Source organism: Fukomys damarensis, unplaced genomic scaffold (genome assembly GCF_012274545.1).
Source record: "Fukomys damarensis isolate Sample0158 unplaced genomic scaffold, DMR_v1.0_HiC HiC_scaffold_20, whole genome shotgun sequence".
Taxonomy (NCBI): Eukaryota; Metazoa; Chordata; class Mammalia; order Rodentia; family Bathyergidae; genus Fukomys; species Fukomys damarensis.
Genome location: NW_022900932.1, coordinates 19,138,861 through 19,156,057, shown reverse-complemented (window position 1 = coordinate 19,156,057; position 17,197 = coordinate 19,138,861). Strand labels below are relative to the sequence as shown.

Genomic DNA, 17,197 nt, shown 5'->3' with positions numbered 1-17,197 from the left:
GTAACTGAAGTCACCCACCTAGTGGCCGGGGTACTCCTTGCTAGAGAGTGGACACTCACCCTAGTCCCAAGCTCTGCTTCCTCTGGTTTGCGAGGCAGCGTGTTCTGGGCTGGGTGCTGGACCTGTACCCCTATCCCCAACCCTGCCACCTGCTCCCTGTGCCTCCTGGAGTGATTCACTCAACCTCTCTGAACTGGATGCCCATCCCCTGTGACTCTTGGGAAGAAGGTCACACAAGGTGTCACGTGAAGAAGAGCTGCTAGAGCCTCAGCACCTTCTGTTTACCAGGCTCTGAGATGGATATTTACTCCATGAGGAACAGTCTGTGGCCTCGAGTACTCTCAATATTTCAGAATGACCACAGAGGGGACCGGAGGTGTGATGGAGGCATCCTGCAGCCATTGAGAGACACGAGGCAAATCCTTGGTGCTTCCCAAGCACCAGGTACTGTGCCCGGCAGTAGGTGCTCAATAAATGTGTGCTGTATTGCTGTTGTCCTCATCAGCCTCAGCTTCTGTGTGGATAGAGAGCAAAGTAGTTTTTGTTTTGTGTTGTGATACTGGGGATTAAAGCCAGGGCCTTTGCATCCCTGACCCTTTTTTAATAAGTGAGAATCTTACTAAATCACTAAGTTTCATAAGCTGGACTCATGTGCTCGCTTCGGCAGCACTAACACAAGCAGGACTCAAATTTGCAATCCTCCTGCCTCAGCTTCCCAGGTATGCACGAGTGTGGCCAGCTTTGAAACGTAATTGTAAGTGAACAAATCTGTCCCAAGGCAACGTGTATAGGGTGTCACCGTGCCTGTCAAAGGGGAGAAGCATCTATATCTCTGTGTGTAGAGAGGAAGACACCACATAGAAAGGCTTCCCCAGAAGGAGGTTGAGCACAGGGTGTGGTGGCCACCTGAGCGGAGGCTTCGGGTCCAGCTCTGGTGAGAGGGAGATGGGTGTGTACCCTTTACACTTTGAGCAATTGGAAGATTTCCCACATCTCTTGCTTATTGAACCTCAGATGTTACCTATAATAAGAGAATAAAGTCGTGACACCCTTGGGGCTGCTTCTGGCAGGGAGTCCCCAGGCTTCTGGGAGCAGGACACAGGGATACGGTCCGTCACCACCCAGCACATGTTTGTGGCTGCCAGGGTGGGGAGAAGGCGCCTCCCCTCCCTTCCATGCCCTCTTCCTGGGCCTTCCTGTCACTCCTGTCCTCCGCTGCCCAGCTCACCCCTCCTCAGCTCCCTGAAGCAGTGGCCCTGGACAGGGCTGCTTCCCGGGGACAGGGGAATGTCCTGAGCCTGCACTCAGACTATTCACTGTCCTCTCTGGTTCCTTCCTCCCTTACCTCTCGGCTCCTCCTCTCCGGCTCCTTCTCCGTCTCCATACTCTGCCTGGCGACTCCCACTGGCAGAACTTGGTAAGTGAGCCTCAGAGGGGCAAGGCCCGGCTGGGGTGGGGTGGGGTGGGCACTGTGGGGAGGGTGCAGCCCAGCCACCCCCACCCTCGGGGCCTCCAGGTCCTGTGGTCCAGGGGCCAAGGTGCAGGGGAGGGCAAGGCGTTGGTGTCACCTTTCAGAGCTGTCACACGCTACTGACTTCGCCTATCAGTGCCCCTTCGGGCATTTAATTGGTCCCCTCTGTCTGCCGGGATGGGTTCCACGCCAGAGGGAATAGAAAATTCTGCAACCCGATGAATGCAAGTCCAGATGAATGTCCCCTGCGCTGGGGCTCAGGAGCCTTGCCACCTGCCCGGATCGCCAGATCCTCAGGAGAGGGCTAACGCAGCTCGGCTCCCACCTTCCATGAGCCCTCTGTGCCAGGACTGAGTGTGGGCTGCCCCCAGGTGTGAGGCCAGTGGGACGGCAGTAAGTGCCCTGCTTTCCCAGCTTGGTGAAATGGAAAAACGCAGGAGACTGGTGGATAAATAGCACCATGCACTCAGTCCTGAGCCCTGCGGGCCAGCCCCAGGGGTCTGGGGACCTTGTGATCCTCCGCTGAGCTCCTGGGATGAGACTAGCCTTGCATATAAGAGCTTCCGGGCCAAACTCCCTGGCTGCCCTTTTACCAGGTGCAGCTTCCAGAAGAGAAGCCCCTTGGGGCCTGGTAAACCAAGAAGAGGCCACACCTCCTCCACCAACCACAAGTTCCATAGAAGGGGGCTGTGTGCACACTGGCTGGGTCCCGTGCAGGGTGGGCTACACAGGAGGAGCAAGAGGACACCGCCCCCAGTACCAAGAGCCCCAGTCAGTGACCACTGGGCACCGGCAACCAGGGCCAGGAGGAGGCTCCCTCCCAACTGGTTTCCCACCCTGCCCTGCCCGGGTTGGAGGGGACTCCAGGGGCACGCTTAGCCACCCTGTCTCCGCTTATTCCCGTGTTATATGTGAGCTAACCAGTGCCCCCTCCCACCCCAGTGTCCCGGGGGAGCAGCTGTGTGCTGCTTGTCTGGTGTCCTTCCTGTCCCAGCCCTCTGTGGCCGCTTGATCACTTCTCTTTCCCCTCTCCCCTCCTCTTTCCTCCGTCTCCCTGCTGGGCCTCGTGCTGGCAGTTTCTCCTCTCCCTGAAAGGGGTTCCTGTGGTAGAAAAAGAGAGCCAGAGACATGAATGAGCCGGACCACAGAGGGCACACTGTGGGCATCCGACCGGGTGATACAGGCAGAGAGAGCCAGGGGAGACTTCCCCAGCCTCAGCACGGCAGGAGGTGGTGCTGGGAATGGGCTGGCATCACCGGGGAAGCAAGGGACCTCTGAGGCAGGGTGGACGAGCCCTCTCAGCCTGTGCCCCCTCCACCACCCCCAGGCAGTGCCCCGCTGCCTCCTCTGCCCTCCCGCTCCGCCTCACCCGGAGCCTCTCTGACCACTGTCTCTGCTCTCACCGCAGGGCCTGAACAGCATGTTTGAGGTGTACCTGGTAGGGAACAACTCACACCACTTCATCATCTCCCCCACCTCCATCCAAGGGAAAGCAGACATCCGCATGAGGGTGGCCATCCCCCTGGACTACGAGACTGTGGAGCGCTACGACTTCGATGTAAGCCCCCTCCGCCATCTCCTTGGGCCGGGTGGGGATTTGGGGGAGGCAGGGGAGGAGCGCAACATCATCTCCATAGACCCTACCTCCCACCTCTCCCCATCATCCCTGGGGATCGGACCAGAGAAATTTACAGAGAATCAGGGTTTGGGCTGAGCCTCCTCCCCTTTGAGAGGAGAACGAGGATGTACCCAGGATTTGGGCAGAACGTCACCAGGCCCTACGGCAGCCCCAGCTCCCATCTCCTGCCAGCCTGGCCCGATCACTCCTCCCCCAGAGCAAAACCAGTGGCCAGGGATGGGACTCACGGGAGCACACAACTGGGATGGGCAGGGACAAGGAGGACTCGGGGACAAAGGCTCACGAGCAGGTGGGAGCTGACCTGGCCCCACCCTGCTCCCCCAGCTCTTTGCCAATGAGAGCGTGCCCGACCACGTGGGCTACGCCAAGGTGAAGATCACCCTCATCAACGAGAATGACAACCGGCCCATCTTCAGCCAGCCCCTCTACAATGTCAGCCTGTACGAGAATGTCACCGTGGGGACCTCTGTGCTGACAGTCCTGGTGAGTCCCTGCCACCCTGCAGGGCCACGGGTCCTCAGACAGACCACGGGTGGTGGCCAGGGTGACTCTGGGCAGTCGGGAAACTGTGTGTGTGGATGAGTTAGAGTCTGGACTCTCCAGGATGGCCTCACTTGGCCAGGACTGTGACATGGAAAAGGGCCAGGCTGGAGGGGCAAGATGCTTTAGTGTTCAGCTTTTCCCTGAAAGGGCCTGATCCTGGTTGCAGTGGTCTCTGAGGAGGGTGACCCTCTCTATCTGAGCTCAGGCACCAGGGAAGAGGAGGCTCCTCGGAAGGTCCTGGGCAATCCCTACAGCCCTTGCTAGGACTTGTCCTTTGACAAGGGGCCCCTCTCAGCACCCATTTATATCAGTCAGTACTCTCTCTTGGTTGCAAAAGACAAAAACCTTTAAGTGCTTCAAGACAAAAAGAAAAGATTGGCTGATGTAACTTGAAGACATAAGAGATTTCAGGCATAGCTGCATCCAGGTGTTGGGTGGAGCAAGAGTCTGTCTTCAGCGCTCAGCTGTGTCTCTGTATTGGCTGAGGGGTCAACAGCACCTCCAGACTTGCTTCTTACCAGTTTGACAACCTTAGTGGGAGGAAACAAAGCTTTCGCAGTAACTCCAGCCAAAGTCTCAGAACTGATTCTCAGCTTGTTGAGCCATCTTGGAACCAATGCCAAGGATTCTGCTGTGCCAGGGATAGGTCACACACCCCTTAGGGGATCCAAGGGTTGGGGGTGGTGAGCCCTGTGCCAATTACGTGGGCTGAAAATGGGGAGGAGGCACCTATTATAAAACTGGATTGGATGCTGAGCAGATCGGAGCTGTAAACGTTGCTGCACAAGCTCAGGGCAGTGCCCATAGTAGGTGCTCGATAAATGTTAAAGAGTTGGACTCACTGCAGCCCCCCTCCCTGTCCACCTATGGCCCCAGAGTTCCTGCTGCCGTTTCCTGCTCCAAGCTGACATTGCCTGCCGTACCGGGCTCCCCACTCCCCACTCCGTGTTTACTCTGCAGACAGATGGTATGGAGCTGTGCAGAGCCCCAGGCCCTTCCCATCTGACAGTTATTAATATTTCAGACAGATGTTTAGCTAGTCGGGCCGTCAGACATAGCAGCAAGTCGGCTGCTGCTGTTCTCCCCCTGCCCGCTTCCCCCTCCAGTGGCTCCCAGCTTCTCCTGTGTGTTCCAGCAATGTATCATCTGCCCCCTCTGGCCCTCCAGACCCTTGCCTGGAGCCTGTCAGGGCTGCCTGAGAACACTGGCCAGCAGCTCCGGCTTCCCACAAGCCCCCAAATGTAGAGGAACAACACCTAAGCAGCCTTCGCTTGCGGGGCCTGGCCGAACACAGAGGCCCCACCCCCGAAGGTCAGGGACGGTGTGGCAAAGAATCTGATGTGGGCTCCAGGGTTAGGTATCAGGGGAGTCTGTCTTGGGGCTCTCACTTTGTACCCCTCAGTCCTATGGCCCCAGGGAAGGGCTGGGGACACCCATGGGGCAGGGGCGAGGTTGCTGTGCAAGCACGGTGTGCTTTGGCTGGCGTCACCACAGACAGGTGCATGGGCCTGATCCAGGGGCCCGGGGAGCAAGGCATGGTCGGTGTAAGCCCCACTCTCTTGGCTCTGTCGGAACTGGAGCAGGCCCTGGGCATGTCTTGGTCCCACTTGCTCCATGCAAGTGTACCTTCGTGTGAGCAGGTGAGCTTTGCCTCCTCTGGGCTGCCGAGGGCTTGGCAGAGCTGGCAGGGTGGTCACCCTGTGACCCCTGCCTCCTGCGGCCATGCGTGGCCTGCCCCCTCCTCAGGCTGCAGCCCTGCAGGTCCCCAGTTGGTGGACTGCCGAAGGTGTGAGGAGTCATCACGCCAGGGATCAGCTCTGGCTTCCAGGCGCCCCAGGGTGCTGCCTGAGCCCTGGCAGGGGGCAGGTTTCCAGGCCACCACCTGTTCTGTCCCCAGCCTGCCCATTCTCCACCCCTATTGCCGCAGAGGGGCTGAAGTTATAGCTGCCTGCTCGGGGACTGTGAAATTCCTTCTCCCTGACCTTTTCTGGGATGTTATTAAAGTGTTTCATGGGCAGTTGTGTCGGGAAAAAAATTATAAAGAGAAAGAGATGTTTTAATTTTTACCGAAGGCTAGAGCAGAACCTGCTTTGAGGGGACTCCCCACCCCCCATGCTGACATGGCCCTGCTTCTGCACCTGGTCACCTGTACAGGGGAGGTGGTGGTGGGAAGCTGTGGTAAGGGGAAGCTGGCTGTCACCGCCAGCCTGGGCATCCCAGCTAGCGTGGAGGAGCCAGACCTCTTAGCTCCCTGCTCTGAATCTCTCTGGCCCCCAGTTACAGCAGGAAGAATTTCCACTGGCGGGGAGGAAAAGGTGGGGACCTCAAGTCCAAAGGCTTGACCTCAAGCCCAGCTCTGCTCCCAGCTGTCATCATGAGTCACAGGAATTGCTTCCCTTGTCGGCACCTAACCTGTACCATGAGGAAGATGGATCGGAGTGTGCCTGCGCCCAGGCTTAGTGTCAGGGCACTCGTGCTTGGGGCTGTGATGTTTACCGCTGCCACTGCTGCTGCAGTAATGACACCGCTGTGACCACTGCCATGGCCAAGTCCTGGATGGGCTGCACACTTTATCCGTGCCATTTCTAACCTATTAGGAAGGTGCTGTAGTCCTCACATACAGATGAGAAAATTGAGGCTCGGGGCAGTTATGTGACTTGTTCAGGGCCCCGGGGCTAGGAAATGGCTGGCTCGTTGTGTGCACAGACTTCTGGCCACTGGCCAGCAGGCTGCCCTCCCGAGGCTCAGTGCTGGCCACAGAGGAGCCTTTGCAGATCCCAGGGATGTGAGCCACGGGGCTGCTCTGGCTGCTGTGTCCTGGTGACATTCTGGACCCTCTGGCACTGCTGCTGGGAGGAGGTAGAGGCAGGAGGAATGGCAGCAGGAATGTAGCCTCTCAGGGTGACTGCTATGGAGGTGGGTGAATAGAGTGTGCTCCAGGGTGCGGTCGTCTGTGGGGTGTGCCAGCCTGGTTTCCAGTACCATAATGAAATCTCTGAGACAATATATGAAGAAGATATTTAGCTCAACGTTTTGAAGGCTGAAAGTCTAAGCCTGAGTCAGAGTCATCTAAGAGGATCCAGAATCCACTTTTGTTTTTTTCTTTTGTGTGACTGGGGATTGAACCCAGGATTTTTTCACTGAGCTACATCCCCAGTGCTTTTTTTATTTTTTTATTTTGAGACAGGTCTCACTAAATCATTAAGTTGTCCAATGTGGGCTTGAATTTGTGACTCTCCTGCCTCAGCCTCCCAGAGTCTTGGGATTACAGATGTATGTATGTCTCTGAGCCTGGGTTCATAATCTGGTTTTACTGTAGGCTGATCACACCTTCTCTAAGACTTAGTTTCCTTCCTACCAAGTACCTGCCCCATGTCCCTGGGTTGTTAGGACACTGGGTGTAGTGACACGGATGTAGGTAGTTAAGGCTTACAGATGCGATGAGCACTTTTATTATCATTGGCCTTAAGGATCTTGATTGGCTGTTTTCCACCCTGTTGCGGGCCAGCCCAGGTCAGCCATGGTGGACCCTTGACAAGCCACTGGGCCTCAGTTTCCTTCTGTGACCCAGGAGTGAATGTGACAGTTGAAGTGGCTCCTGGAGACACTCAACACAGAGCCGGGCCTGGAGCCCACTCAGGAAGCGGCAGCTTGTCATGCTGAACCTCCTTCCTGAGCCTCCTGGGACCCTGCTCCAGTCAGGGACACCACCCTCCTGGCCCTGCCCTGGGTGGCGTACGACCTGCGCAAGTCACTGAGCCCCAGACAGGTGCCTGGGCCAGGTGCCACCTCTGTCAAGGCCTCCTGTCTCCATTAAGCCATTGTCTCGGTTTGCTGTGCTCAGGAGGGAAGTGAGGCCCTCTTGCTGTCCCGTTTCCTCCCACCATGAACGGTCCCCTCCCTCCACTGGCCTCCAGAGCCCCCACCTGCCCTGGTCCTCCCGCTCCACTACCATCTGGAAATGTGGGGGAAAGTCCCAGGTCTCCATTGTCCCCTCCTAAAGCCACCTGGCTTCCTTCCTGCCCAACCCAGCCCCTCCCTGGCCCCTCTCTGGCTACACATCAGCCGGAAGCCCTGCTGCGTGGTGACAGCCAAGCAGCTGCTTGTCCCCTCCCCGCCACAGCAAAGGCCACAGCAGCAAAAGAGAAAGGCTGGCTGTGAGGTTGTTGCTGCAGGGCCTGGCTTCCAGCTCGGGACTGCCCAGCACCCCTGCCCACCCCTACACCACTGAACCCAAGCAGTGGAACTTGGACTGGGCCAGGTGATGTGGGGAGGCCAGCCCCAGCCCGGGTCTCAGGGGGTGCATCCTAGGACTCCCTCTGGCTCCTAGCAGAAGGGCTTGTTGCCCTGCGACATGGTGGAGATCTCTGGGCTACATCCTCCACCACAGTAAGGGTTCAAAACCAGACCCAGGCTTGAACCCTGGCCTGCTGCTTGCTGTCCTGCAGCCCTGAGTGGGTGCTTCACTGTGTCCTGACCCCTGGTCTCCAGTGTGAAATAATAATACTGTCCCGTGGGCAGGGGGGTGGTAAGCACTCAGGGTTCGAGAAAGCCTTACGTGACAGCTGTGACAGCGAGTACCATTATTGTTGCTCTTACCCATGTGGAGCCTCGGTCCATCTTCTGCAGGGCTGCAAATGGATTCAGAATGCTGCCCCTTAAACCTAGGTCTCTTCATTCCTGGATTCCCTGCTCTGGCTCGACTACCCAGACTCTGGGTCCTCTTGCTTGGCACTCTTGCTGAGTTTTCTGTACCTGACCCTGTGAGTCCTGCACACGGGCTCTGGCCTCAAGGAGCAGAACACAGAGGAAAGTCCCATAAGATGGCAGGAGGAAACCCAAGCGAGGTGGCACTCACCTGTAATCCCAGAACTCAGGAAACTGATCCAGGAGCAACACCACAAGTTTAGGGCCAGCCTGCACTACAGATAAAATTCAAGTCCAGCCTGAACCGAATCCAACCCTCACTCCAAGGAAAAGGCAGCAGGAGACAGCCAAGACTCCCAGAGGAAGGCAGACAAAAGCCAGTGTGAGACCATGTAGTTGCCAGGGACCTGGAGTTAGAAGGACCCTGCACTGGGTTCCATGTTCTGCAGTCATCTGAAATTCTGAGTGCTTTTTGATCAGAGGCCCAGGTGTTTGTGCTGCACGGAGCCCTGCAGAACATGTAGCTTGCTTTACTGCAGGAGTTTTATAATTAATTCTCTGCTTGGGGGAAACTCAGTGGCTGTCTGTGGTTTTACCCAGTCCTCATCCACCAACAGCAAACACTTTCTTTGTGCCGCAGCTCTTTTACCACACTCAAGGATTTGGAGGGTAAGCACTAGGAGAGGTCCCAGGGTGCAGCTTCTCTGCTCCCCCAGGTCTGGTTGACTCCTCCAGCAGAAGGCTGGACCAGCAGGGCCAGGCTCCTGCACAGGTCCTGTAAAGGACAGGCTCTGAAGAGCTTCGTGTGGCCTCTCCATGTGGCTGGGCTTCTTTAAGTATGGGGTTCTATGTGAGAGCACCCCGGAAGGGATCCCAAGAGAACCGGGCAGCAGCTGAAGCTGCACGGCCCTTTCTGACCTTGGCCTCCACATCACCAGACTCATTCCTGCTGAACTCTCATAGTTATGAGCCACTGAGGCAAAGCCATGTCCATGGGAAGGGGACACAGGCCACCCCCACCCCAAAGGGAAGAGTGTTAAGGAATTTGCGCAAGTAGGGAGGTCTACTGAGGGCCATCCCAGCTCCTTACCTCTCACGGAGGGGTCACATGTCATCACGGCACTGTGAGACCGCAGTTTCTGTCTCCTCCAGGATGTGACACAAACAAGGAAAAAGACAAGGGGTGGATACTCTTCAAATCGTCTTTTCTGGCTGGCACAGAGAGCTCCAAGTGCATGGGAAGGAGGAGCAAGCAAGGAGACAAAAGTTCTTGCTGCCCCCACATACTGCCTGGCAGGTAGAGGTCAACCTCTGGGCCTGCATTTGCCTTCAAGGCCTCCATAGCCGGGCTCAGAGCTGCTTGCACCCACACACCCCTCAACCCTCACCCTGCACTCCCCAGCCCCCCAGATCATCCATCTTCCCTGCATACCCTCGGTGTCCACTCTCCCCATGTCACCCACCTCACCCTTCCTCCTCTCTGAGCCCATCCAAGCCCTGCCACCCTAGAGGGCCAGCCCAGATGGTGACCGTGTCCTCCCGCAAGCCTACGAACACCTTTCCCTGCAGGTCCTCCGCCTAGGTGTCCCCACCCTAGGTGTGCAGCACAGAGTAGATTTGACTGCTTTGGCCGCGGCATCTAAGGCAGCTTCCCGGAGGGAGGTGACAGGAGAACAGGCTGAGGAGAGGCTTCCTGGGGAAACTGAGGCACAGAGAAGGTAAATTATACTCCAGGTTGCCCCTCTGAGGAAGACTGCTGGGCCTGTGCTCATCTCGTGCCCTCTCTGGGACTCAGCCTCTTGCTCAGGCCATGGAGAGGGTAGATTGCTGGCTTTAGAATCCTCCTCCCAGCCCAGGAAGGGGTTCAGGGTTGCAGACCCCCAGCCCAGGAACTACAGCCTGAGTGATGGAGGTTTCGTGGACATCAGACTCCAGGATCCCTTCCTTGTCCTAATCAGGGGCTGTAATTCTAAAGCCAAGGCTGAAATTCGTCAGGCAACAGCCCTCTCCAAGTATGTGTATCCTTGGCTGTGTGCTGTCCCTCCCCTGGGTGTTCTGCAGGGCCAGGGGACCTGCCAGATGCAATTCCATTTGTATAGTGTCTGCAAAGGGCTTGGGATGACCCTGGTGAACACAACAGACAGGTGTCCCTATCCATGTCAGGAGCACAAGACGCACAAAACAAAGAAAGTCAGAGCATGTTACATGGGAATAAGTGCTGGGGGAAACTGAGGCTGGGCAGGGTTGGAGTGCCAGGGCTAGGGTGATTTCAGCATTAGATCAAGTGGTCAGGGTGGGCAGCTCTCCCCCAGAAGGTGGCATGACAGAGAGCCCAGGTGGAGGAGAGAGAGAGGCCCAGGTTGAGGATTTGGATTGAAAATTCAGGAAAGAAATCTGGATGTGGTGGTGCACACCTGCGATCCTGGCACCCAAGAGGCTGAGGCAGGAGGATCAAAGTGAGTTCAAGGCCAGCCTGAACTACATATTGAGACCCTGTTTCAAAATACAAAAACAAATGCAGGAAAGAGCCCCCCGGTGAGGGAGCTGCAAGTGACCAGCTATAAGCCATGAGCCTGGCAGAGAGAGGGGTGAACACACGAGGGCAGGAGGGTACACAAGGTGGGCAGAAGGGGTGAGGTCTTTGGCTGAGACTGGCTGGACCCCCTTTGAGGAGCATCTAGGGGCCCATGCAGCCAGTGGGGGGTAGGCAGAGGGGAAGCTGAGAGGCCCCGGTGGGAGTTGACTCCCATACCAGGCAGGTGGAGAGGGAGAAGTGCCCAGATCCCTCCCGCTGCCCACAGAGGGGGCACAGCACAGCCAGAGTGCTGGCTGCTCATTCTCCATAGGCCGGCCGCCAAAGTGCATCTGGTTTTCTGTCTCCCTGGCTAGCCAGGTGGGTCCTGCACCTTAGCAAATGTCAGATGGCCTTGGGCTGGGGTCCTCTCCAGCCTCCTCCCAGCATGCTGCTGTCTGGCTGGCTTTGCATTCCTCCTCTCTAAAAACGGGAGCCGGATTCCCGTCTCAGCAGCGTAGGGAGTAATGCATGTCATGGTCACGGTCCGAGGTCTGCAAAGAGCAAATGCTCCCCAAAGCGGTGCCCGTGCTCCTGAGTGACTTCTAGAACAGCACCTCTCTCTGCTTCTCAGGGCATTGATTCGACTTGACTCTACCGTCCTAGAAAGCTGGTGACAGAAATTGCCAGTGTGCATTATGAATGAGTTTGGGAGCCATTGGCCCCATCTGGACACAATAAAATGCAGAGGACAGTGGTCAGTGTAGGCACCCCTGGCTTCTGAGCCAGGCTTCCCCATAGGCCTGGCCTCCTCTGATCCGCCCTTTCCTGTGAGCCCCCACCCCCACCCGGCCCTCCCACTCCCTCCTGACATCCCTCACCATTGGCATCTTAATTGATCTCATTGTTCTCAAACCCCTTGAGACCTGAGACTCCAGCTGTGCTTAAACAGAACAAAATCTCTTCCAATTTCCCCACCGTTTAAAAGAAAATTGAATTCTTTATCTGCAACCTGGGGAGGGCAGAAGCAGAGGGAGCTGGGAGGGAGGGAGACACTGACATCCCCAGGTCCCCAGGCCTGTCCCAGGCTGACCTGGAAGGCTTTAGTAGACACAGCCTCCCCGATTTTAGGGTGCTTGAGGCTATCCTTCTGGGCCCTTTGATCCACTCCTGGTTCTTCCGAGTCCAGGGCCACCTGGTGGGGCAGGTGCGGTAGCCATGGAGGCTGCACCTGACAGTGACTGACAGGCTGGAGTTCCTCTGCCAGTCAGGCCTCAGTGCTCTGCGCCTGTGTTTATCTCCTTAATCTAAATATCAATCCGTAAAACCAAAATGGGGTGGAATGAGAGGTAGGACAGGTACTCAGGAGAGAGTTCTTCCCACAGCTGGGTGGGGAGGGGGCTGCCCATGGGCTCCAGGTCTGAGTCGAGAGGGCCCCCCACCTCTGCTCCCCAAGTGGTTGTCCTGGACCTTGTGTGAGGTCTGACAGTTCTCAGGGAATTGGCCTTTCAGCTCATTGATTTTTTGCAAATTGATCTCAGGCCTCAGAGCCGCGTCAGGCTTTGAAGCACTTGGCAGCCTCTGTTACTAGCACCTGAGGGGAAGCTGTTTGCCCTGGCCTTTGCCCTTCTGCCCAAGCAAGGGAACACTTGTTAGGATCTTGGGCCTCGAGAGCAGGCGTGGGATGCTTCCTTCGCACTGTACCTGTCTCTCCTGCATCCCTTGTACAGAAGCTGCAGTCAGGGAAGTTTGGTACCCGCCCAACATCTGCCAGCTACTGAGTGATCCAAACCGAGTCTGTCTGATTCTGAGCCCCTGACGTCCCCTCTGCTGCCGCTCACCACACTGGCTGCCCGCAGCCTCCTGCTGGAATCAGCTGTCCCCAGAGTCCAGCCAGAGTGGTTCGTGGGACAGCTGCTCACTCACTGGGTGACCTTGAGCAGAGCGGTTGCAGGGCCCTCAGCATCCTCATCTGGAAAATGAAGGAATTGTGCCAGGCGTTCCCCCAGGTCCCACGCTAACAACATGTGACCACCCGCCCTCAGCCAGTCCCCTCCTGGGCTGAGCGCTGGGCCTCCTGCATTCTGCGCCTGTCGGAAATCACCCTTCCGTAGGTGGGCTGCTGATCAGTCCTGCTCAGGCAATTGCTCAGGGGCACCAGAGCGCAGAAAATGGACCCCTGTGCGGGGGGATAGTGGGACACTGCATGAGTGGCCAGGGCCAGAGTGAGCTCATAAATGCTGCAGACCAAAGGCCTGAGTGGTGTGCACCTGTACCAGGCACCGGGAAGGTCGTCGGCTCAGGCTTGGTGTCAGGGGAGTGACGGGCAAGGAACGGCCACCAGGGCCTCGCCGAGTTTTTCAGGGAGCACTTGAAAGAAAGGCGAAGGAGCTGTCTGGAGGGGTCCACAGCAGTTGGGGACAAGTCAGGATGGGCCTGGGGACTGCACAGACCCTGTATCAGGGGCAGTGGCTATGGCACCTGCCAGTTCACTGCCAGAGCACTCAAAGTCACATGCCTGTTGGCTCTCATAAACACCCAGAAATCCATGGTAAAAACTACACTGGCCTTCTTGATGGCCAGGATACACACGCACATGCCTCCCCACACACAAACCCCCAGGGCACACTCACATATACACCGAGGACAAAACAGCACGGCCAGCAGCAGCACTCTAGTACCTTCCCTTTTATTCTATTAGATTTCCTTTTGTTTAAAAAAAAAGTGCTCCTCCGGACCTACTGTGTCCATTTGGTGAGCATCTAATGGGGCGTGACCTGTTTGGATATCTCTAGAGGGTGCCTTCTGGGCCCCCCAAAACAGTTGTTTAAACAGGCTGAAGTGTATTTTCTGCCAGCGTAAATGTGGTATAGAGATGAATAACCTCGAATGGCCCCTTCAGGCCTCTTCTCCACTGTGTGGCATTTATCTCCATGGTCTAAACGTTGCTAGAAGCAGCCATCACACGTACATTTCAAGATACAGGGTGGAGAAAGTGAAAGAGAGCCCATCTCCACCCTTTTATTTTATTTTATTTTATTTTTGGTACTGGGGATCGAATTCGGGCCCTTGCACTTGCAAGGCGGGCAGTGAAACCACTGAGCTAAATCCCCAGCCTCCACCCTTTTAAACAGACTGCCTGGAAGTGCCTTGCACACTTCTGTTTTCATCTCATCGTCCCGAATCAGTCATGCAGCCACGCTTAGCCATAAAGAAAATTGGGAAATACAGTATTTTGGCCAGGTAGCATTGTGTCCACCTAAAAATCTTGGTACCTATTGATTTGAAAAGGAAAGGAGACATGCATAGTCACTTCCAGATAACCTCTGTGAGCCTCAGTTTCCTCTTCTGGAAAATGATGATGTTGATAGTTCCCTATAGATTTGTTGAGGGAATTCAGTGCAATAGCACAGTGATTTCTTGGTGGTCACGGTTGATTGGTTCTGAGAGCCTTGATGAGTTCCAAAAAGACAAGTACCAAACAAATTGTTTCAGCTGGAAAGGATAGTGAGTCACAAGGCAGTGGACAGTGACAAGTTCTAGTTCAAGTATCAAACACACGGGGAATTGGACAGAATTTTCACATCCAAATGTCTCAAGTCTCAAATGTGACAAGTTTGAAAGCAATTGAGGAGCAAGGTGCGACTGTACCTATGAAGTGCTCATCACAGTGCCTGCCACAGAGCAAGCACTAAGCCAATCATAAGTACCAGTGTTAAGTGTCTGGCACCAAGCTAAGCACCTGATATGTGTGATCTCACTAAGTTCCCACAGTCACCTGGTGAGGTCAGTATGTGGCACCTGTTTCAGTAGAGGAAGGCCATCACCGAGATTCCGAGAAGACGGGTGTAGAAGGGTCATGGCTGAGGGCCAAACCCTTGACTTGAGGACACCAAAGTCCTTTCCTAACAAAGCCACACGAGGCCACTAGAGGATGGCATCTCATGTGACAGAGACACGAAGCTGAGCCCAGTTAGCCACCTTCCAAGCTGAACTCCGATCCAGGGCTTCCTCTGCCTGTCCTGCAGGGGCACCCCACCTCCTGCCCACCCAGAGGAGAAGCCAGATCAGGACAGAAAACCCCTGCAGTCTCCCACTGTAACGAGACCTGTAAACCTGAGTCAGACGAGAGAGGCCTTTGACTCACAGAATGACCCCAGTCCAGCTGTTTCTCTGCAAGCCTCAGTTTCCTCATCTGCAAAATGGGGCAAATGCTGCCGAACCCTCTCAACCTTCTGGGCCAGTTTTAGAGCAGTGATTCCAGAGTGCCTGAACTCTGTGGGGCAGGAAGTCCTTGCGGCTGAGATCACTGGTCATCCCCTCCGTCCTGCACATACGGCAGAAGCGGCTGCCCTGGCCTGTGAGGCAGGCGCTGGGGCTGGACCCTCTGCTGGGCCACGAGATTATGGATGATTTATACTTCCTGAGATGGACTTTGACCTTAATTTCTTCTGTCGTGCGGGGCTGTAAAATTCATTAGGGACCCACGGGTGGAGTGATGGAGATGTTAGGTGGGCAATCGTGTGGGTATTTAATCTATCAGATGTGTGGCTTGCCATTTAGGGAAACAACAAGAGAATGTGGAATCAATACGGTTCATTAGTGAGCCGTGTGTGTCGGCCCAGTCCGCGCCCACCAATGACAGCAGGTGGGGGGCTGCCGCCCAGGCCCCGAGTCACCTTGGAGTGAGGACGTGTCCCCGGAGCATGGGCAGTGGCCAGCCGCTCACCAGGTGCCTCTCTGTGCCTTCCCACTAGGCTGGGAGCTGCCTGTCACCTACATAGCCCGGTAGCTACAGCCAAGGTAGGTGGTGTTTCCAGCCCTGGCTTGGCTGCTCCCCCAGGGGCTGACTGGACTGTCTTTCCCCCTCCCTCTCATCTCCCATGTTGCTGAGCCTCCTGTCCCCACATCTCTCTGGTACCCCTCCTCCCCCTCCAGCACACAATCCCAGCTTGATAAATGGTCCCAGAGAGGCCCTGAGTCCTTCTGATTGTGCCGGTTTCACTCCCCCGACAGCCACCCTCCCTCCTCCCTCATCCCCTGGAAGATGGCTTCCTGCCGCCCACTTTGCCGGGTTTGATGATCAGATGCAATTTAAAAAAAAAATGTCAGTTGAGTCTTTCTCAAACCCTAGGCTGCAGAGGAGAGTGGGTAGAGGGCCAGAAGCAGGGCCTTTTGCTTTTTGCTTGCTCTCTGTGCTTTATGTGTATGGATGTCACTGACTGTGTGATATCGAACCACTTGGAACTTGGGCCCCGTGAGAGCAGTGATCATACTGCCAGTGTGCCCCATCCAGCAAAAGGGCTCTGTCTTAGGTCCAACTTCCCCAGAAGCAGACCCTGAAAAGATCTGGAGGGTGTCCTAGGAAACTCAGGTGGAGGGGAGCAGGACATGGTCACTAAAGCTTGCTTTCTGAAGCCTGTGGCCACTGTGGCCCACCAGGAGTCCCAGGGACAGGGGCTGTGTGCTCTGTCCCAGCTCCAGGCCAGGAGACAGGGTGCCATCCCAGCCCTCTGGAGCCAGGACAGTGTCTGGGGACGTGTTGTGCCATCATTCCTGCTCCCTCCTGGGGACAAAAGCCCTCAGGCAGGGGCACACAGGTGTTCCCTACAAAAGCAGCCCCTGGGACCTAAAGGTGAGGAGTGAGTTGTTGTGTGTGGCTCCTGCTGCCATAGCGTGTGTGGGTGCCCCAGGAACACTTGGGAAGGAGTCCAAGCCTCAATGTGTCCACCTGTGAAGAAACAACGAGCATTCCTCCTTTCCTACTTCTCTCACATCGTGGCAGAGCATCCGGTCTTGGCAGCATCCATGGGGTCAGGGAGAGGAGAGTGGCCCAGAGGCGCTGCTCCTTGTCTGGGGACTCGGGCTTACTGAGCAGGCCCCTGCATGGCCAGGTTGGGACTTTGGCCTTGTCTCTAGGGAAGTACCTGTCAGGGTGGCCCATGCCATGGGCTACTGGAGGCCTGCCCACCAGCCCTGCCACTCCCCTGCAGTGAGGCTTTGAGTGAGCTGCTGACTTTTCTGGGCCTCCTCTGTCTCGTCTGCACAGTGGGCTAGGAAGGCCGCTCCCATGAGCTTGTAAGTGGGTACAGCCTAGCTCAGGGCCTGCACTGGTATTTGGCCTCAGTAGCCACACTGAAATCATAAACAATTTTACTTCCTTTGATTTTGGGGGCTGGAGATAGAATCTGGGGATCAAACCCAAGGCCTCCTATGTGCTAACAGGGACTTTCCAGAGAACTGCATTCCCAGCCCCTGTAGCAGGTATCTGGAGTTCCTTCAGCCCTGCCCCAGTTACCCTCTCTGTAAGTGTCATGGGGGTTCAGCAACAAAGGGCCACAAGCTTGGTGACTTCTGACAACAGAGATGTCCCTGGAAGCCAGAG

At 56.1% G+C, this 17,197-nt stretch overlaps 1 protein-coding gene across 7 annotated transcripts in view; it reads left to right on the top strand.

Moving 5' to 3' along the window:
* Cdh23 (cadherin related 23) overlaps nucleotides 1–17,197 on the top strand; it is a 336,018-nt gene that overhangs the window by 180,794 nt on the left and 138,027 nt on the right. For 6 of the 7 annotated variants that reach the window (XM_010606337.3, XM_010606311.3, XM_010606346.3 and 3 more), the window contains 3 exons: nucleotides 1,412–1,417; nucleotides 2,880–3,029; nucleotides 3,435–3,593. In XM_010606337.3, the coding sequence (XP_010604639.1) occupies nucleotides 1,412–1,417; nucleotides 2,880–3,029; nucleotides 3,435–3,593 (315 nt within the window). The remainder of the gene's footprint in view (nucleotides 1–1,411; nucleotides 1,418–2,879; nucleotides 3,030–3,434; nucleotides 3,594–17,197) is intronic. The other variant, XM_010606319.3, reaches the window with a different exon arrangement.